The sequence below is a fragment of the Lepidochelys kempii genome, chromosome 1 (genome assembly GCF_965140265.1).
Source record: "Lepidochelys kempii isolate rLepKem1 chromosome 1, rLepKem1.hap2, whole genome shotgun sequence".
NCBI classification, from domain to species: Eukaryota; Metazoa; Chordata; order Testudines; family Cheloniidae; genus Lepidochelys; species Lepidochelys kempii.
This window is the reverse complement of record NC_133256.1, coordinates 243,206,327-243,228,835: the sequence shown is the minus strand read 5'-3', so window position 1 is coordinate 243,228,835 and position 22,509 is coordinate 243,206,327. Positions and strand designations below refer to the sequence as shown.

Here is a 22,509-nt window from a genome sequence, read left to right as displayed (position 1 = left end):
TATTTTATTTTAACATTTTTATTAATGACCTTGCCACAAAAAGTGGGAGTGTGCTAATACAATTTGTGGATAACACAAAGTTGGGGAGGTATTACTAATATGGAGGAGGACCAGAATATTATTAGAAGATCTGAATGACCTTGAAAACTGTAGTGGTAGTAGAAATGGGATGAAATTTAATAGTGCATAACTTTGTACTAACAACAAGAATTTTTGCTATACGCTGGGGATTTATCAGTTGGAAGGGACAGAGGAGAAGAAAGACCTGGGTGTATTGGTTGATCACAGAATGACTGAGTTGCCAGGGTAATGCAGCTATGAAAAAAGGCTAATGCAATCTTAGGATACATCAGGTGAGTTATTTGAAACGTCATCTGGAATACTGTGTGCAGTTCTGGTCTCCTGTGTTTAAGAAAGATGAATTCATACTGGAGCAGGTACAGAGAAGGCCTACTAGGATAATCAGAAGAATGAAAACCTACCTTATGTGAGGAGACTCAGTTTGGCTTGTTCAGCCTAACCAAAGGAAGGCGGAGAGGGAGATATGATTGCTCTCCATTAGTACATCATAGGGATGAATATTAGGGGAGAGAGAGGAGTTATTCATGTTAAGCACCAGAGTTGATACAAGAACACATGGCTGTAAACTGGCCAGCAACAAATTTAGGCTTGACATTAGATGAACAATCAGAGGGGTGAAGTTCTGGAACAGCCTTCCAAGGGGAGCAGTGCAGATGAAAAACCCAACTGGCTTCAAGATTGAGTTTGTTAAATTTATGGAGCGGATGGTGTGGTGAAACTGCCCACAATGGAATGTGACTACTAGTAGCAAATATCTCTGATGGCTGGTGATGGGGAGGGCTCTGAGTTACCATATCGAATTCTTTCCCAGATGGTCTTGCCAAAATGTGCAGGGTCCAACTGACTGCCATAGTTTGGGTCAAGAAGGAATTTTCCTCCAAGTCAGATTGGCAGATACCCTTGTGTCTTTTTTGCCTTCCTCTGCAACATGGGACACAAGTCAACTGCAGGTTTAAACTAGTGTAAATGATGGACTCTCTGTAGCTCAAAGTCTTTAAATCATATTTGATTACTTCAGTAACTCAGCCAGAGGTGATGGGCCTATTACAGGAGCAGGTGGGTGGGGTTCTGTAGTCTGCAACATGCAGGATGTCAGACTAGATGATCGCTAAGGGTCCTTTCTAGCCTTAAAGTCTGAGTCTATATCAAGTATCTGCAGGATAAGTACCAAGGCCCTTAAAATATCCAAATTAAAAAAAATACCACCAAATAGAGGTTTTCATTCTGAATGCTGGGCAGCTTTATTCCTCATTGTATAAAAAGTTCATTCTTCTACTATATTTTTTTGCTTTAGGGCTTTTTTTGTATTACAAGGAAGACATATTTCTTCTCCCTTCCACTTGCATAAAATACAAAACAAAACCCTTTCATTGTAGAAGACTTCAGCAGGATTTTCAGATTGGAGAATTCAGTAGGAAAATATTTCCTCCTATTTCCCTTTTAAAAAAAAAAATTAAAAAATGGATGCCTTCAGAAATCAGAAAAACAGATCTTGAGATAAAGCACTTAAGTAAAGCATGAACAAGTCCTTACAGAAGCTTGACTTTTAAATGTTTAGTTAGCAGCTTAAGTTTGTTGGCACTTGCAAAAAATGAACTTGGAACATTTCATTATGTTTAACCCAAACAATACAACTTTACGGTGAGCAAATCAAGTGCATGACTCATCTTTTGTTGTAAGGTAGAAACATCAAGCATCAAAGGAGTACTGTTCAGAATTCTCTTATGCGATGCAATTGTTCCGGAATGGGAAAATATAATGACGTATTATAATTTTAAAAAACTGAATCTTCTCACATTATGAAGAGCAAATTAAAAACTTCAAATTGCTTTTAAAAATAAATAAATAAAAAGTTCAAGTATAGCATGTTAATATGAAGACCTAATACTTAAATTTCTTGTGCTAGTACTTGCAGAAGAAAGGCCATATTTGGTCAGACCAAAGGTCTATCTAGCCCAGTATCCTGTCTTCCGACAGTGGCCAATGCCAAGTGCTTCAGAGGGAATGAACAGAACAGGTAGTCATCAAGTGATCCATCCCCTGTCACCCATTCCCAGCTTCTGGCAAACAGATGCTAGTGACACCATCCCTGGCTAATAGCCATTGATTGACTATCCTCCATGAACTTATCTAGTTCTTTCTTAAACCCTTTTATAAGCTTGGCGTTCACAACATCCACTGGCAAAGAGTTCCACAGGTTGACTGTGCGTTGTGTGAAGAAATACTTCCTTTTGTTTGTTTTTTTACACCTGCTGCCTATGAATTTCATTTGATCATTCTTTATATTTAAAAAAAAAAGAGAAGTACTTGTGGCACCTTAGAGACTAACAAATTTGTTTGGGCATAAACTTTTGTGGCCTAAACCCCCTTTCATCGGATGCATGCAGTGGAAAATACAGTAGGAAGATATATATACACAGAGAACATGAAAAAATGAGTGTTGCCATTCCAACTGTAACAAGACCAATCCATTAAGGTGGGCTGTTATTAGCAGGAGAAGAAAAAAAACTTTTGTAGTGATAATCAGGATGGCCCATTTCAAACAGTTGACAAGAAGGTGTGAGTAACGGGGAGGGGGAGGGGGATTAACATGGGAAAACAGTTTTTACTTTGTATAATGACCCATCCACTCCCAATCTTTATTCAAGCTTAATTTAATGGCGTCCAGTTTGCAAATTAATTCCAATTCAGCAGTCTCTCGTTGGAGTCTGTGGTTTTTGGGGTTTTTTTGAGAATTGTGACTTTTAGGTCTGACATTGAGTGACCAGAGAGATTGAAGTGTTCTCCGACTGGTTTATAAATGTTATAATTATTGACATCTGATTTATGTCCATTTATTCTTTTACGTAGAGACTGTCCAGTTTGACCAATGTACATGGCAGAGGGGCATTGCTGGCACGTGTTGGGATATATCACATTGGTAGAAGTGCAGGTGAACGCGCCTCTGATAGAGTGGCTGATGTGATTCGGCCCTATGATGGTGTCCCCTGAATAGGTATGTGGACACAGTTGGCATAGGGCTTTGTTGCAAGGATAGGTTCCTGGGTTAGTGTTTTTGTTGTGTGGTGTGTGGTTGCTGTTGAGTATTTGCTTCAGGTCGGGGGGTTGTCTGTAAGCAAGGGCTGGCCTGTCTCCCAAGATCTGTGAGAGTGATGGGTAGTCCTTCAAGATAGGTTGTAGATCCTTGATGATGCGTTGGAGAGTTGGGTGCTGAAGGTGACGGCTAGTGGGGTTCTGTTACTTTCTTTGTTGGGCCTGTCCTGGAGTAGGTGACTTCTGGGTACTCTTCTGGCTCTGTCAGTCTTTCTTCACTTTGCAGGTGGGTATTGTAGTTGTAAGAATGCTTAATAGAGATCTTGGAGGTGTTTGTCTGAGGGGTTGGAGCAAATGCGCTTGTATCTTAGAGCTTGGCTGTAGACAATAGATCGTGTGATGTGGTCTGGATGAATATATTTATATTGACTCTCTGACTTGAGTTGGGAATGAAGAAGGGAGGGAGATAGTGAGGTAGAGGACAGAGTTGTAATTGATTTGGTTCAATCAAAGTGACAGCAGGTCCCTCTGTTGCTATCAGGCAACAGAAATGCTACAAGTTGAGTAGATCCCTTGCATGTTGTTTAACCTACGTATCGCAGAATAGGCGGTATCCTGTTGGAGCTGCTAAAATTCAGTGAGAAACTAATGCCTTGATTTTAATTACAGTCTATCTCTGGGTTGATTATAATTGGTAGCTTACTTTATAGTGTTGTGCAATACTGAGCTTCTAGGATTTTGGTTTTGGGGACTTTTTTGTGGTGCTTTATTTTTTGTTTTTTGTTGTCACAGCTTTGATTGGCAACAGAGTGCTGTGCAGACCCTGGGAACCTGCTAACTTACTGAACTTTCCTCACAAATTAATTTTGGTGCGCTTCTGTCCATTTTCTAATATTGGCAACAGAATTCATATATCGTAGTTTCAGCTGTGATTTTTATCAAGCTCTTTTATGTAGAGGTACTGGCCAAGACTTTACGTGACTAGTGATTTTCAGTGATTCAGTTTTAGGGTGTCCAATTTGAAACACCTTGAAGAGGCTTGACTTGACTAGGGTTCAAGTACATTCCCTCCTTCTCTTCCCCATGTCCACCAGAGGTCAGATTGTCTATATAAAGAATAATAGGCACTAGCAAGAGAAATGGAATACGTTGTCTCTACATTAACATGCTGCACTTTGGCTGTTTTCTTCCCAAGATGTCTACATCCTTTACAATATGGTAAAGAAGCTACTAAATGCTGTACCAATCCACCATACTGAAAGTGTATTTCATGCTGTATAAAGAAGGGTTGGAAAAACCTCTTTCTGCCATTGAGCAGCTACTCTATTAGCTAAGGGACAGATTTTGATGCGCCTCACTCCTGCTCTTTGATATTTCTGTTTTCCAGTCCACTTCAGTGGCACTTCTCATGGAGAAAGGTGCTATTCAATGAGAAGTAATTGTGTCAGAATCTGATCCTGTATTTATGTATGTTTAGGCTAGTGAGACATGGACGGGAGGTCGGAGTAAATATGGACTAAAGATGAGCATGGACTGAGGAAAACACTGAAGAACCAATTTAAATCCCATTGGCAAAATCAGTGGGACTAAAGCAGTGGTTCTCAAACTTTTGTACTGGTGACCCCTTTCACATAGGAAGCATCTGAGTGCAAACCCCCCACCCACCACCACCATAAATTAAAAGCACTTTTTTATATATTTAACACCATTCTAAATGCTGGAGACAAAGCAGGGTTTGGGGTGGAGGCTGACCGCTCACGACCCCCTCTCCCCCCCGTAATAACCTTGCAACCCCCTGTGAGGTCCCAATCCCCAATTTGAGAACCCCTGGACTAAAGCATGCACTTGAAAGCTTTTCTGAAGCAGGGCTGAAGACAGCAATCCGCATCTATTTTGGGGACTTGATCAAGTATGTAAAGAATGGGAGGCTAAATCCTTTTAGCTCAATATGCAACTACTTAAATAGCATGGTGTGCTGAAAGATGTCAGGAGAATGCATTCAATAATGGTGTATGAAGCTTAAGTTAAAATTCACTTAAATCTATCACTCAAACTCTGCTTTTCAAGCTAGTACAGATGCTTATTCTTTTTGTGGCTTCAAGGATTCAGAATGCTCACAAGCTTAAGCATAGGGGTACCTCAAAGGATAAAAGAGCAGCACTTTTTTGTTGTTGGCCTTTTAATGGGACAGACTAAAGATTTGTGTCCAGATGCTGCCTGTAAGGGTACATCTTCACTGCCCACCGGATCGGTGGGCAGTGATCGATCCAGCTGGGATCCATTTATCGTGTCTAGTCTAGACATGATAAATCGACCCCCAAGCGCTCTCCTATCGACTCTTGTACTCCAGCGCCACGAGAGGTGCAGGCAGAGTCGATGGGGGAGTGGCAGCAGTCAGTTCATCACAGTAAGTCGATTTAAGTACATCAACTTCAGCTACATTATTAACTTGTGTAGCTGCTTAACCGTCTGATTACATAAATCTTTGTACTTTGGTTATACACTCCAGGATTTAGATCCATGTGTCCACAGCACATTGGGTTGCCCCATTTTCCCCGTTATCCTGTGTATCTCCATTCTTCTTGCTATCTCTTCCTGCTGAAGATAAGGCAGATAGTTTTAAAATTGTTGGTAGTTGAGAGCCTAACTCCCTTATGTCCATAGGGTATGATTTTTTTAAAAACTGTTTAAGTTAGGAGTTTTGATGGTGGCAGCCAATCAAAGCAGATACTTGTAGAGTCACTCTGGTTATTTATTAGTGTACAGTGATTAGACATCCTGGATTTAACTAAGAGAGCTTGGAGCACTGGGAATTTCATAAGTGAGAGCTGACTGTGGTTATGTGTCTACTTGGACAGCCTCCTTGTGCTCTTCCCGGAATAATTGAGTTTTTAGAAGAGGCAAAGAACCCCCCCCTTCCCCCCCCCAATGGACTCTTCTGCCACTAAAGAGGGAGAACTTGTGGGCAAAAGAATCGTACACTTTTCCTAGCTGGTGGTCTCCCTAACTAATTTTTCTTCCTTTGTCTGACCCTAGGAATCCCCCAGGCAACAGGTTTTCTTAAGTCCTCTATTCTATTTAATGATTAGATTCAAATAAGTGTTGGGGTTTTTTGTTTTTTTTAAGGTGTCTCAGAACTTGGGAGTGAAATAATTTAAGGTTTCTGGAGTAGAAAACCATTGCTTTACAGGTTGTAAGTGTAACCAGTATGCTGTAACTGATGGAGAGAATTAGAACCCACTGTCAACCCGAGGAACAAGAAGTTTTCTCCTAAAAACCAAAAATTCCATTCTAGATCTCTTTATTAAAAGCACTTCTCTCAGTCATCTGCAGAGGAATGTCTTTCCAAGTGATAGACAATTAGGAGAAGCGATCATTCATGAATAAGGTTGCCAACTTGCCCATTTTTCAAAACTGAACACTACAGGCCACCCCCATTGCTCACTCTCCACTCCTCTCCCTTCCCCCCCGTTGCTCACTTCTTCCCCCCCCCCCCCGCCCCACCCCCAGAACTCAGCTGCTGCCTGCGGAGCTGGGCTGGGCTGAGCTGATGCAAAGCCTGCCTGCCTGCCCACTTTGGGCAGGGCTGGGGGACCTCAGTCCCTGGAGCAAGGGTCTGGAGAGAGCCGGGGCCCTGGGACACTGAGAAGGTGGGATGGGCTCTCATGGGCGGTGAGCCCAGCTGCCTGCTCTGCTCCTCAAATGCTGCGTGCTGTCTGGATCCCTCCTCCTCTAGCAGCAACTGTGGTTACTCTGGTAACCAGACTTTTTTGGTGTCCGGTCAGTGGTGCTGACTAAATGCTGCACAGATCCCCTTTTAGCGGACTTTCTGATCGAAAACCGGACACCTGGCAGCCCTATTCATGGACTCTTAAGTTCCTGGTGCCATAGACAATTGACCAACAAGGAGCGCAGTAGTGCGAATCTGTTTTAATTCACTTTTTGGAGCCAGTTGAATTGCATTACAGCACTGAATTACAAGACAAATTTATATTTCGGTTTTGTGGATTTGATCTGCAGTTCATTTATCTAGTGCCCAACACATGATGATCTGTGTTCTCATCTTGATTTTTATTTCTGGGGTTGCATCTTTTTTACCTGGGACATGCTACTTACCTTTAAATATTTTTCAAACAGTTTTCTATGGAAGGGTAACAAAGCATCTGCTGGGAGAGAGAACATTTCAGTTAGACATGTTGTAAAAACTTTCAGAGAAGGGCTAGGAAGGAAAGATTTTTTTTCTACTTCACATTTTTGAGTTTTGTGTATCTTTTGTTTGTTCATACATGCTTTTTGTTTTTGTTTCTGTTATGTTATATAGTCTTATACCAGTGGCTAGAAGCAGATCGCCATGTCAAGAGCTCAGATACTGCAAACAGAACCTCAGGTAAAAAGGGGGTTTAAAAATCAGAACTCCATGCCCTCTGTGCCTTTTTTTTTTTTTTTTAAATATTCTCCATCTTATAACTTCCCTTGAATCAACTCAAATTAAGGATCAAAATTAAATATTGCACCTTTAGTCTATAACTTAACTTGAATCAATGGCTATTTAAATTTTATTCTTTCCCTAAAGCTCTCTTGGCAGATATGCTTCTCTCTTAGAAGAGAAACTTAATTTCCCCTGAAGTCTAGTTGGTGGAAATCCTTTCATGTATATATTAGGTATATTTTGTCTGCTTAGTGACAGAATCTAAACAATTCTTTTATGTGAAGTTACTATATCAATAGATACTTTATCACAGATTCCAACTCTGCCTAATATGCAGGTATAAAGCAATGTTTTTGAGTGGTGTCTTTTCCCACTAATTCCTACTACAGAGGCTCATATGGGTTGCTGGGTTTTTTTGTTTGTTTTTTAAGATCTACATTGAAAAATGTGCTTCATTAGATTACAGGAAATAGCATGTTTGAGGTTAACAATTAAAAATTTTCCAGACAGAGTGGAGAGTCAGATGCCCTATCAAAGAGTCGCTTGTACTCACTCAACTAGGATGTTTACGTATTTCTATTAAAAATTGGAGAGCAAGTGTTGCACTGAATATACAACCCCACCTACACACAGGCATCCTGTTGAATAAATTCATTGTATATTTTTAATTTTAGTTCTAGAACTCTTTATCGTCTGCCGTAGCCCCATCTAAAACAACTGCAAAGCAATAGTCTAACAGTAACCAGAGTATTTGATGGGAGAGGTGCCCTATAAGTATTCCTGAATATTGAATGGTTAATGACATGTCCCTAAATATAACGTTAAGAAGCTATGCACTACTGTTTTCCAGCTACATCCGCTCAGTTCTAAAACCCAGCAATTAACAGCATAGTTGCTCCCTTTCCAAGCATTACTCTTCCCTGCTTCCGCCCTCCGTTCAGCATTCTGTGTACTTAACTTCTCATGTAATGTGATACAATTGTCCAGTAGACTTTGGTTCTAAAGTTCATTCTACTGGGAGATAGCACAATCATTAGGACATGCTGAACCAATTTAATGAGAAATAACAGCTAACAAAGGTTGTCAGCATGATGTGCAGTATTGTGCACGCTTCCAGTAGGTCTCTCTAAAGGAGTTAGAATATATTTTTATTTCAGTAGTCATGTTCCAGAATTTGTAATCAACTACACAGTTAAAATTCCTCAGGCTACAGGGTGTGGAATGAGGGAACTTTGCCAATTTAATATGCATCTATGTATGCCTCCTCTAGCTGTGAGAGCTAATATTTAAATGTGTTTGTTTAAAATCCCAACACTCCTTGTTTTAGTTTGTGAGCAGTCACTCCAGAAATGAGACTGATCATGGATGACAGTCTAAAAACCTTTTGCCTTTCACCCAAGTAATTTTATCCTGCACCCTAAATGGACAATAATATTTTATGTAACAGCTTCATGGAGTCTACTTAACATTCTAAAATTAAATTAACACAGTTTCGCTTTATTTAGCAGCAGCATTCATCACCTAGCCCCTCACTTGTAAATCTGAACTAAACTACATTTAGCAGAAAAAAATTAAGATTTTATTTGTTTTAAGCTAAAAATTGCAGCATTATAATTCTGATACAAGTATCACTAAGTAGAATTAAGTATCCATTTACAGTGGAACTTAATCGGACATATTATCATTTATTAAAATATGCGAGATACTATAAATATTAATCTGATGTATTAACCTAATAGTTCAAGGGCTTAATTTAGGGCTAGATGGCTAACCTTGCTAACCTTCGTCTGTGAGTTTGAAGTAAATGGAATCTGTTGTGGAATACTGTGCAATTAATAGCATCAGTATCTGGCTCCTGGTGATAAGAAGCTGGGTTCCATTTTAAAAGCCAGGCTCAAATATAGTACCTTCTGCTAATGACAGTTTAGAGATGTTCGCCTGAGAGATTCCAAAAAAATTTACATGCTCATTCGATTAAATCATAATTCACTTAGTGCCTGAAAATACTGTCAAGGTAAAGTCTCTCTCCATGCTAGGTGTGACTCAGCAGTCCAATACCACCAATGGTGGGAGTTCCTATCATAAAGAGCATTTGTATTCAGATGGGTTTCAGAGTAACAGCCGTGTTAGTCTGTATTCGCAAAAAGAAAAGGAGTACTTGTGGCACCTTAGAGACTAACAAATTTATTTGAACATAAGCTTTTGTGAGCTACAGCTCACTTCATCAGATGCTGATCCCTTCATGTTTGCCAAGAAGGTTCTGCCTGCTGTGACTTATCTTTCCCGTTTTCTTTCCAGAGTGGATTTGATTATTCTTTCTGATTCTGTCATATCATTTGGGTGGGAGTTCCTTTTTGTAGGTTGATTAAATGATGACATTTCACCCTCACAACTAAGAGCTCTATTAGAAGGCACAATCCCAGACATGCTTCTGCTGTGCCCTCCTCAACTTAATTGAAGTTACTTATAAATGTCCTTGTTCAGTCTCTCTGGTGCCCCAGAACAGCCTTTTGTGGAGGGTGCAATGTTCTATGCTCTGCCTTGCAATTGATCAGTCAATGAAAATGATTTTGGTGTGGCTTCTTGGCTGCTTCCTTCTGTCTTTCAATTCGTGGCTAAGAAAACTGTATGTTTTTTTGCTTTAAAAAAACAAAAACGTTATCCTAATAAATTGTAGGCATTGCAGACTTTTTTGATAAAGGTAAGTTTTATCTGTGCCATCCATTTTCCTGGGTCATATGGCCTCAAAGTCTTCGATTTCTGAACATTTCTATGGACACTGACTTTTTGAGAAACTGGGCTTTCATACACACAGATGGCTTCAAGAAGCTCAGGTTTTGGCAGCAAAAATGCTAGGCTTCTTCATCACTATCAACATGTAAACTCTATCTACTCCCTGAATAGACTGGTTAAAAAAATCCTGAGCTTTCATGATCCACTTGGTTTGGACAGAGGCAAATTAGTGTTACCCTTCTCACTAGCTTCTGATTATGTTGGACCATTGTGTGCTTCAGACTGTGGAAAGGAGAACTTAAAAAAAAAACAACAACCAAAAAACAAAAAAACCCTGTGGTTCATTTTTGCTGTTGAGTCCTTCAGAAGTTCATGCAAATCCTCAATGACAGAATCTCTTGGTTATTTCTGAAATAAAATTGATAGCTATATTTGTTCCCATTTGTTGGGTGGTGATGGTGGCTTGGTAAACCTTTTACCACCAGAGAAGGAAAGAATATGTGGTGTTCTGGCTTTTTGAAGGAGGAGCATTCTGCGATCATACCCTCCACCTTCAATGAAGGTCCTAGTGTGGCTCTTGCCAGCTGAGGTGTTGAATGTTGCAGTTTTGGACTCAATCAGTGCCGCTGTAAGCGTTGGCCAGAATAGGATTTGATGGTGACGCTAGGTGCCTCTACAATAAAAGCTGGGTCAATTGGATAAGGACCAGAGCTCAGATCTGTCGAGTAGGGAGTGCCTGAGGGAAATGAGTATTACACTACATACTGTATGTGTCAGATACCTTTAAGTAGATAAATAGACACACAGGAAGCCTTCTACCTGTAAAATGTCTTGATAAAATTAGGTACAAGGTGCTTCAGAAGAGCTGTGTATTGCTCTTTGTTCCAGGACTGGCAGATGTCAATGTATCAATCGTTAATTAACATAAACCTCTTAGCTACAGAATTGGGAGGTGGTGTATCTTCTGGAGATAAATCCAGCTCTGGCTCTGTTGATATGGTTAGCCATGTGTGGCCTTTTCTTGTAAGTGACAGATCCAATAGCCTTTTGAGGATGCTTCCGAGTTACTACTCGGAATCCAAGGAATTTAAATATATGGTTCTGCAAGATACAATGGATATTAAAACGGACACTTTCTGTAGCACAGATCAGGGAAACACTGTCACAGTGCAGAGAATGGGCTGAAGCTGGCAGATATCAGGACTATGTGAGGAAAAAGTAATCTGATCCTGGCTGTGTTAATAAATTGTGTGAGTATCAGTTTAATGTGGCTTCCCTTATTCACATATTTTCATCCCCATCTTCTAAAGGCTCACTCAATCAATGGCTCAAAAGTCTCTAATTCATTCTACTTGTGGCAAATTTCCTTTATAAAAACGTTTTATACTCTTTCATTGATGACTACTACAGGAAACACTCTATTAAATGTTAGACAACTTTCTCAAAAGATACAGGGACTGATCTTTGAGGTGCTATAGACCAGTAGCTCCCATTTTGAGTCAGTGGGAACTATAAACATCCAGTACCTCTGAAAATCATGTCCAAATTTTTTTTATTAAATTGGCATAATATGGTCTGTATCTTCTGAATCATTTGGAAATCCCAGTTCAGTAGGATTGCTAGTTGTTGTTACCACAGATTTATACAACTAAATAAGTTTCCATATTCATAACTAGTTTCCTCCAAGTATTACTGCTACTTGTAAACCCAAAAGTTTCTTTCAGCTGGAACTTAATGCAACAGGAAGTTGTAAAACAGACTTCTGCTTGTGGAAAACTGCTGTGGCTCTGTCCTCCATATACCTTATCAGGACTAACAAGATGACCCAATGCAGCATCGTAACTGGGTATTTTAGCACCCGGGCCAAGCAAACGTATTTGCGTCCCTCCCTATTTTTTCCCCCATCATTTTTTTCCGCCCCATTTTCCCGCCCCTGCAACTTTGCACCCTGAGCAGCTGCGCTACTCATCCCGTCCTGGTTACGGCCCAATAGGAGTGGGTGCCTTCCTTTCAATAGGCATAGCCAAATGCTGACCATGTGGGAGTCCATTCCTTATCAGTGAACTGAAAGCTTAAATACAAGATATCTACAGATTAGGACTAAACTCCAGGTTTGCTTAAGGTTCCTATGACACTCTGCTCCCTGGATTAGTTATTCTGCTAGCGATGTTTCCTCTCTGGTTCTTTTCTGTTTCTGAATGGAGACATTTTTCCAGGAGTTAGTTTCTTTGTATATTTTCCCCATCTTTCACTTGCTCTTCATTCTTGTCTGTCTGATGAAATGAAGCTATGTGGCTAGATGCAGCATCACCTCTGCTGGAGGTATTTAGTGCATTGGACAGATGGGATGAAGGGACCTACAAGTGGCTACAGATGTAAAAAAAGTACATTTTTCATTCTCAAGTAGTTACTGTCAAATATACTACTAAATCTCGCAAAAAGAAAAGGAGTACTTGTGACACCTTAGAGACTAACCAATTTATTTGAGCATAAGCTTTCGTGAGCTACAGCTCACTTCATCGGATGCAATAATGAGAGCCCAATGGCAGACTACCTGGCTCCAGTCAACAGCCATCACAACCTACCTCCAGAACTCTTTCCTCACCTGTAAATTTGACTGCTTCATCTGTCACACTTACATCTTCTAAGGCTTTTTGTACACAAGTGCAGTAAATGCAAAACAAAAACTCAGGTGAAAACCTTAATTTCACATTTTTCATTGGAGATCTTGTTTTTCATGGCAAACAGTCAATTTTGTTTGCCTTGAAAGTGCTAATGAAAATAATAGAGCAGTACTGATTAACTACTCAGGGTACTTAGATGCCACTCTGAGTGTACTAGAAATGCCATTTGTCTCTGGCACACTCTTAGAAATGGGAACTTTCTGTGGAATAATGCTAATCCACATTTTTAAAATCACTCTGACAGCCCTTCCCCTCTCCATGAGCCAATTATGACTCCATGATTCTCTGCCTATCCCCTGGGACCACTCCCATTGCTTTCCCTGAGAAGTCACTGTGTCAAGGGTGGGGGGAGAGGGAGTTGTAGGAGCTGGCTATGCCAACTCTATTTGCTGGAAATCCCCCATGTTGGAGGGATTTCAAGCTAGGTGTTTGTTCCTTTTGTGCCGCCAGTGTGAGGCAAATGCAGAACAGCTGCCTCTGCCCATGCGAAGTGGTTGAGTGGCGGCAGAGCTATTTGAGAGTTGGCAGCCACCCTTGGGCCAGTTTCATCAAATCTGCAAAAATTTTAAGTGGCTGCTTTGCAATCTAGAATCCTGTCTTGACATATAACTTACACCTCGAATGCTGCATGTTGGAAGAGCTTTTTATTATATGTATAATTTTTAGCTACTTTCCCTTTTAACATTATTTCTTTAAGCTGATTCTACACCATTGTTTTAAGATAGGTCATTAAGTAGTTAATATTTTAACCCCAGTTCTGTTCTGGAGATTCATGTATGGGCTGTCTTAATTATTTAAACATGTTTCTTTCCTTGATCCATCTTAAAGGTTCCTTGTACCCTTATTCTTTTTGTTAATTAAATTTCTCTTAGTCTGAGAGAGGCTCCTTAGTATGAATCTTAGCTCTGGTCTACACTACGAGTTTAGGTCAAATTTAGCAGCATTAGATCTATTTAACCCTGCACCCGTCTGCACGACGAAGCCATTTTTGTCAACTTAAAGGGCTCTTAAAATCTATTTCCGTACTCCTCCCTGGTGAGGGGATTAGCGCTGAAATTGACATCACCGGGTCGAATTTGGGGTCGTGTGGATGCAATTTGACGGTATTGACAGAGCCTCTGAGCCATCCCAGAGTGCTCCATTGTGACCGCTCTGGACAGCACTTTCAACTCAGATGCACTAGCCAGGTACACAGGAAAAGCACTGGGAACTTTTGAATTTCATTTCGAAATTGGCCAGTGCGGCAAACTCCTCAGCAGAGGTAACTGTGCAGAGCTCATAGCACAGGTGACCGTGTGGTCCCAGAATCACAAAAGAGCTCCAGCGTGGACCAAACGGGAGGTACTGGATCTGATCGCTGTATGGGGAGACGAATCCGTGCTATCAGAACTCCGTTCCAAAAGATGAAATGCCAATACATTTGAAAAAATATCCAAGGGCATGATGGACAGAGGCTAGAACAGGGACTTGGAGCAGTGCCACGTGAAAATTAAGGAGCTCAGGCAAGCCAACCAAAAAACCAAAGAGGCAAACGGCCACTCCAGGTCAGAGCCCCAGATATGCCACTTCTATGGTGAGCTGCATGTAATTGTAGGGGTTGTCCCTACCACTACCCCACCCCTGTCCGTGGGCACCTGCAAGGGGGGAGTCTCACGCAATAGGGATGAGGATTTTGGGGACAAGGAAGAGGAGGAGGATAGTGCACAACAGGCAAGCGGAGAAAATTCTCCAACAGCCAGGAGCTGTTTATCACCCTGGAGCCAATACCCTCCCAACCCTTCCAAGGCGGGCTCCTGGACCATGAAGCTGGAGAAGGCACCTCTGGTGAGTGTACCTTTTAAAATACTATACATGGTTTAAAAGCAAGCGTGTTTAATGATTAATTTGCCCTGAAGACTTGGATGCATTCGTGGTCAGTACAGCTACTGGAAAAGTCTGTTAACGTGTCTGAGGATAGAGTGGAAATCCTCCAGGGACACTGTTAAGGGGACATTCAGAGGTGGCCATTCCTGCTGGGCTGTTTGCCTCTGGCTGAAAAGAAATCATCCCCGCTTTTAGCTGTGCAGTGGGAGGGGCCCATTCACACTGAGCTGTTCGCATTTGGCTGGCAGGGATCTTCCCTGATACTAGTCATGCAGTGGGAGGAAGAGGTGAAGCGATCATCCCAGAGAATTGGGTGGGGAGTAGGGGCGGGCATTAGTTGGGTTTGTGCTGCACGTTAATCTGAAAACCGCAGCCCTTCCTTTTAAATGGCCAACCCAATGGGTGCTTGGTATGGGAAAGGAGGGCACTGCTGTCTGAAACCATTCTGACATGTTATAAAGATTGAAGAAGCCGAAAGACTGTGGCTTACCGTGGCTGCCTGCAAACTGAATTCTGTTGCCCAGCCCAGAACCAAACTGGCAGGCCCTCCATATAAGAGGCAAAATGCGACCTTATACCGAAAGCACACGTGCTATGTAATGTTAACAGCTTGGTTCACTGTGAAAGTCTACCCATTGTTCTCTAAAATGTCTTTTTTTTTTTTTTTTTTAAATACTACTCTCTCTTTTTTCCCCTCCCGCAGCTGTAATTGTTTTAACGCTCCCCCTATCATCTCCGTCCCAGAGGCTAGCGCAGATAAGAAAGCGAAAAAACCGCACTCATGATGAAGTGCTCTCTGAGCTCATGCAGTCCTCCCGCATTGAAAGAGCTCAGCAGAATGTGTGGAGGCAGACAATTGCAAAGTCCAGGAAAGCAGAAAATGAACACGAGGACAGGACGGACGAGCAAGATGAGAGGTGGTGGCAGCATGATGAGAGGAGGCAGGATGCAATGCTGAGGCTACTGGGGGATCAAACTGATATGCTCTGGCGTCTGGTGAAGCTGCATGAAAGGCAGCAGGAGCACAGACCACTGCTGCAGCCTCTGTGTAACCACGCACCCTCCTCCCCAAGTTCCATAGCCTCCTCACCCAGATGCCCAAGAACGCGGGGTGGGGGCCCTCCGGGCACCCAACCACTCCACCCCAGAGGACTGCCCAAGCAACAGAAGGCTGGCATTCAATAAGTTTTGAAGTGCAGTGTGGCCTTGTCCTTCCCTCCTCCCCTCATCCACCACCCCACCCAGTGCTTCCTTCCTCCCCCACCCCTCCCAGGCTCCCAGGAATTAATAAAGAATGCATGGTTTTGAAACAACAATGACTTTATTGCCCCTGCAAGCGGTGATCGAAGGGGCTGCGTGTAATCAGCGGCCAGGTGATTTGCCTCAACCTCCCACCCCACCATAAACATCTCCCCTTTACTCTCTCAAAGATTGTGGAGCACCCAGCAAGCAGCAATGGGAATGTTGGTTTCGCTGAGGTCTAACCAAGTCTGTAAACTGTGCCAGCGACCCTTTAAATGTCCAAATGCACACTCCACCACCAGTCTGCACTTGCTCAGCCTATAGTTGAACAGCTCCTGACTACTGTCCAGGGTGCCTGTGTACGGCTTCATGAGCCAGGGCATTAAGGGGTAGGCTGGGTCCCCAAGGATCACTATAGGTATTTCAACATCCCCAACAGTTATTTTCTGGTCTGGGAAGTAAATCCCTTCCTGCAGCCGTTCAAACAGACCAGAGTTCCTGAAGACGCGAGCATCATGTACCTTTCCCGGCCATCCCATGTTGATGTTGGTGAAACGTCCCTTGTGATCCACCACTGCTTGTAGCACCATTGAAAAGTACCCTTGCGGTTTACATACTGGCTGCCAAGGTGGTCTGGTCCCAAGACAGGGATATGCGTTCCGTCTATCACCCCGCCACAGTTAGGGAATCCCATTGCAGCAAAGCCATCCACTATGACCTGCATGTTTTCCAGAGTCACTACCCTTGATAGCAGCAGCTCAATGATTGCGTTGGCTACATGGATCACAGCAGCCTCCACAGTAGATTTGCCCACTCCAAATTGATTCCCAACTGACCGGTAGCTGTCTGGCATTGCAAGCTTCCAGAGGGCTATCGCCACTTGTTTGTGAACTGTGAGGGCTGCTCTCATCTTGGTATTCATGCGCTTCAGGGCAGGGGAAAGCAAGTCACAAAGTTCCATGAAAGTGCCCTTACGCATGCGAAAGTTTCGCAGCCACTGGGAATTATCCCAGACCCGCAACACTATGCAGGCCCACCAGTCTGTGCTTGTTTCCCGGGTCCAGGATTGGCATTCCACAGCATGAACCTGCCCCATTGCCGCCAGGATGTCCAAATTGCCGGGGCCTGTACTTTGAGAGAAGTCTTTGTCCATGTCCTCATCACTCTCATCACCATGCTGCCGTCACCTCCTCGCCTGCTTTTGCAGGTTCTGGTTCTGCACATACTGCAGGATAATGCACGAGGTGTTTACAATGCTCATAACTGCTGCGGTGATCTGAGTGGGCTCCATGCTTGCCGTGATATTGCGTCTGCAGGAGAGCAGAGTTGCAGCGGTAGCAGTGGCTGATGACAGATGCCACGAAAACAGATATTTATAGAGAACGACGAGAGGACCTGCAAGGTGGATTCAGGAGAGCGGAGTTGCAGCAGAAGCAGTGGAGGACGACGGTTAGCACCGCACACATTTCCCGCGGAGGAACACATGTACCCGGGAGCTCATGACAGACCACATGGAAAAATTTGCTATTGAGACAATAGCAGCAGAACAGAGTTGCAGCAAAAGCGATGGATGACGACGTTAGCAGTCCTACTACACCATCTGCTGAAAGTAGTATGGTGCCCGCACGGAAAAAAGGCACAAAATGATTGTCTGCTGTTGCTTTCATGGAGGGAGGGGCAACTGATGACATCTACCCAAAACCACCCACTATAATGTTTTTGCCCCATCAGGCATTGGGAGCTTAACCCAGAATTCCAGTGGGTGGCAGAGACTGCTGGAACTGTGGGATAGCTACCCACAGTGCACCACTCTGCAAGTCGATGCTAGCCATGGTAGTGAGGATCCACTCCATTGATTTAATGCGCTTAGTGTGGACATACGCAATAGACTGTGTAAAATTTCTAAAAATCGACTTCTGTAAGATTCACCTAATTTCATAGTGTATACATACCCTTAAATACCTATCTTCAGAGAATCGCTTTATGTAAATAGTTCTCTGAATGTCAAAATATCCCAGGACAAATACTGGTTGTCAAGTATACCTTGGAAAATGTGCACTCTGCTGCTTCATAGTGCATTGATTGCAAAGGACCAAATGGAGTTTATTTGGGAGGTGGGGAGAGTGTTCATACAGATTATATGCCTCAAGGTGTACAGGGTGCAGACCTGATTATTGTTGTGCCAGAAAGCTTTGAGCTGAATGTAACTCTTTAGCTGTTCATGGGAATCTTTTACCTGGGTAACATCTCATCCTCTCTGATAATGAATTTGAGCACCCAAGTCTTAAATCTAGATTATACTATCACAGTCCACAATGCCTTTGGAAAAGTCTAAGTGAAAGTAAGTAACTCCGTGTTTTCATTGCTCTTGTAGGAATAGATAGTCTCCAGTAGAGCTGGCTGAAATTAAAAAAAAATTTTCGTCCAAAAAATTTACATTTTTCCAAAACCAAACTTTTTTTATGGAAAAACATACTGTGCATTTCCCCCCATATTTAAAAACAAACTTACAAAAACAGGTTTTTGTGAAACAAAACATTTAACTTTCAGTAACTTTTTGATATTTTCGATAAATATTTTGAAAATATTGAAAAACTTCAAGATGAGTCTGTTTTTGAAGGCTTTGGAATTTAAACAACTTAAAAACCTATACTTTTTTCATTTTTCTTTCAGCCCTTGTCTCCCAGATAAGAGATTAAATAAAATATTTACCTCAATATCAAATGTTGAATGTTCATAGAATCCTAGAAATGTAGGGCTGGAAGGAACCTTGAGAAGCCATCAAATCCAGCCCCTTGTGCTGAGGCAGGACCAAATAAAGCTAGACCATCCCTGACAGGTGTTTGTCAAACCTGTTCTTAAAAACGTCCAATAATGGGGATTCCACAACCTCCCTTGGAAATGTATTCGAGGACTTAACAGTTCTTTATAATTAGAAAGCTTTTCCTAGTATATAACCTAAATCTTGCTTGCTGCAGATTATAAACCTATTACTTGTTGTCCTGCCTTCAGGGGACACAGAACAACTGATCACTGTCTTCTTTATAATAGCCCTTAACATATTTGAAGACTGTTTATCAGGTTCCTCCTCAGTCGTCTTTTCTCAAACTAAATGTGTCCAGTTTTTTTAACCTTTTTTTCGTAGGTCAGGTTTTTGAAATGGTTTTTATAATTTTTGTTGCTCCCCTCTGGGCTGTCTCCAGTTTATCCACACCTATCCAGAATTGGTCACAGTATTCCCGCTGAGGTCTCACCAGTGGCGAGTAGAGCAGGACAACTACCTCTTGTCTTACATGTGATATCCCTGTTAATACACCCCAGAATGATATTAACCTTTTTCACAATGGCATCACATTGTTGACACACATTCAGTTTGTGATCCACTATAACCCCCAGATCCTTTTCAGCAGTACTACCACCTAGCCTAGGGGTTGGCAACCTTTGGCACCCAGCCTGTCAGGGTAAAGCCGCTGGCAGGTCGGGCCAGTTTGTTTATCTGGAGCTTCCACAGGCACGGAGCCCTGCTGCTCCCACTGGCCACGGTTCACCGTTCCTGGCTAATGGGAGCTGCGGGAAGTGGTGCAGGCAGAGTGGTGTGCTAGCCACTGCTTCCCACAGCTCCCATTGGCCGGGAACAGCGAACTGCAGCCAGTGGAAGCTGCGGACGCTCCAGATAAACAAATCAGCCCGGCCCACCAGGGCTTTACCCTGACGGGCTGGGTGCCAAAGGTTGCCGACCCAGACCTAGCCAGTTATTTCCCATTTTGTAGTTGTGCATTTGATTTTTTTTTTTTCCTTCCAAAGTGAAGTACTTTGGCATTCAATAAAGACAAGTGCATCTTCTTGAATTCAGACTAATTCTCCAGTTTGTCAGTCATTTTGAATTCTAATCCTGTCCTCCACGGTGCTTGCAACCCCTCCCAACTTGGTGCCATCTGCAAATTTTATGAACATACTCTACTCCATTATCCAAGTCATTTAATGAAAATATTGAATAGTACCAAACCCAGGACTGAGCCTTGTAAAATATCACTAGATGTGACCTCCCAGGTTAACAGCGAACCATTGATAACTACTTTTTTAAGTAATCTTTCAACCAGTTGTGTACTCACTTTATAGTAATTTTGTCAAGATCATATTTCCCTAGTTTGCTTTCTGGGAATGTCATGTGGGACTTTCTGAAAATCAGTTACGTGCCAAAATATGGATTTAGGAGCTCAACTTTTTAGGCTTTTAACTTTTAAAATCTTCAAGAGCTAGGGCTAAAAATGAGAAACGCTTTGGAAGAGTTGAAAATTTCATCTGGGAAATTAGTGCTAATTTCCTCAATCATTTTCTTAATTTGTTTGATTGGTTAATTATCTGACTACAGGTATATTAACCATACTTCTGTAATGAATTAATCTTTTTTGATTCAGGAAGAAGGGAGTTTGTGGCATTAGACCTTTGACCTGATGTCGAGTTTGAGAGAGCTCTCCTGGAACTGTAATTCATAGATCTAAACAAATCTTATTTAGATGGAATTTTGTTGCTTACACAATAGCTTTCCCTGATGCTCTGCTATAACTCCACTGGCAACTACGGCATGACACTTATTTTATTTGTAGTCTGTTAATTTGGCTAGATTTTACTAATTTACTAGAGGTTTAACTTCAATTTTGATATTGATACGTATGGAAACTATAGCAAAATCTGTCACTCTGAAGTTCGACATGTAGGAAATAAAGGCTTGATCTTCGTGTCACTTGTGTGTTGGTAGGAAAAATCCTTTAAATCAATCCCTGAGTCATTTTAATAGCCTTAAGGTGCACACACTTTTCTCAATAGCAAGAGGAACTCAAGTGAATTGTTTTTTTAAGTGCTTTAGTAATAACTGTCAGGTCTTACTAAAATAGCTGTAAAAGATTGTAGGTTCAGCTGTCTTGAGGTTTTTCTTCAACAAACTCAGTTAGTAATTCTAAAAACTCTAATACAATTTGAATTCAAGGCAATAAATACTGAGTTATGTATTATGTTTGAATGTGCTATTTTTTTTCTTGTAATACAAGTCTTGATCCAAGATAATGAAGGTAAGGTTTGAGTCTCCCATTCAAAATCTCTTCTGCTTCTCTTAAAGAAGTGAGCCTATTAAAATGAATATACACTCTACTTTTTCCATAACTGTGATCATTCAATTGCAAAATAAAATGGCACAGACAAGTTATCTTGAAATGACTTTATTTCTGACAAGCTGTTGCTTCCTAATCTCTTCCAGGAGAGAACTTTGACCAGAGCCCCTTAAGAAGAACTTTCAAGTCCAAAGTTCTGGCACACTATCCTCAGAATATAGAGTGGAACCCCTTTGATCAAGATGCAGTGAACATGGTATGTATGCTGACTTTCTTCACAACCTCTGTTTCCTGATGACTATATTTAACTCTGGAACAGTCCTCTCATTTGTTAAAACAGCACAGATAATATGGAGAATGCTGGGCAACCAAGAGTTTGAGAAGTAACTTGCTAAAGATGCAAAAACTAATAGTCAGAATTTTTTAAGTACTTCAGAAGCAAGAAGCCTGCCAAACAGGCAGTGGGGCCCGTACATGACAAAGGTGCTAAAGGAGCACTTAAGGAAGTCAAGGCCATGGAAGAGAAGCTAAATGGGGGATGGGGGGGGGGGTGTGTTTTGCATTGGTCTTCACTGCAGAGGATGTTGGGGAGACATCCCAAAAGAATAGCTTTGACGATGCACAGTACTTCAGATTTGTTACCAACACTGATGTGTCAACAGAAGAAGTTTAGAACAAATGGATACATTAAACAGTAATAAGTCACCAGGACCAGATGGTATTCCCCCAAGGATTCTGAAGGAACTCAAATATGAAATTGTAGAACCCCCTAACTGTCCTATGTAACTTGTTGCTGAAATAACCCTCTGTATCTGATGACTGGAAAGTAGCTAATGTAACATCAATTTTTAAAAAGGGCTCCAGAGGCAATCTGGAGACTGGTAAGCCTAACTTCAGTATCAGGCAAATTGGTAGAAACTGTAGTAAAGAACAGAATTATCAAACACCTAAATAAACATGATTTTTTGGGGAAGAGTCAACACTGCTTTTGTAAAGGAAAATCATGCCTCACCAATCTATTAGCATTCTTTGAGGGGGTCAACAAACATGTGAACGAGGGTGATAGTGTACTTGGATTTCTGGAAAGCCTTAGACAAGGACCCTCACCAAAGACTCCTAAGAAAACTAAGTAGTCATGGGATAACGGGGAACGTCCTCTCATGGATCAGTAACAGGTTAAAAGAGAAAACAAAGGGTAGGAATAAGTGATCAGATTTCACAATGGAAAAAGGTAAATATTAGGGTCCCCCAAAGATCTGTACTGGGACCAGTGCTGTCCAACATAATCATAAATTATCTGGAAAATGGGTAAACAGTGAAGTGGAAAAGTTTTTAT

The 22,509-nt window shown here is 41.8% G+C and overlaps 1 protein-coding gene across 5 annotated transcripts in view; it reads left to right on the top strand.

The window, feature by feature from the left end:
* The window catches only part of DENND5B (DENN domain containing 5B), a 161,585-nt gene that overhangs the window by 56,144 nt on the left and 82,932 nt on the right, over positions 1-22,509 (top strand). For 4 of the 5 annotated variants that reach the window (XM_073321415.1, XM_073321452.1, XM_073321442.1 and 1 more), the window contains exons 2-3: positions 7,436-7,501; positions 21,320-21,429. In XM_073321415.1, the coding sequence (XP_073177516.1) occupies positions 7,436-7,501; positions 21,320-21,429 (176 nt within the window). The remainder of the gene's footprint in view (positions 1-7,435; positions 7,502-21,319; positions 21,430-22,509) is intronic. The other variant, XM_073321423.1, reaches the window with a different exon arrangement.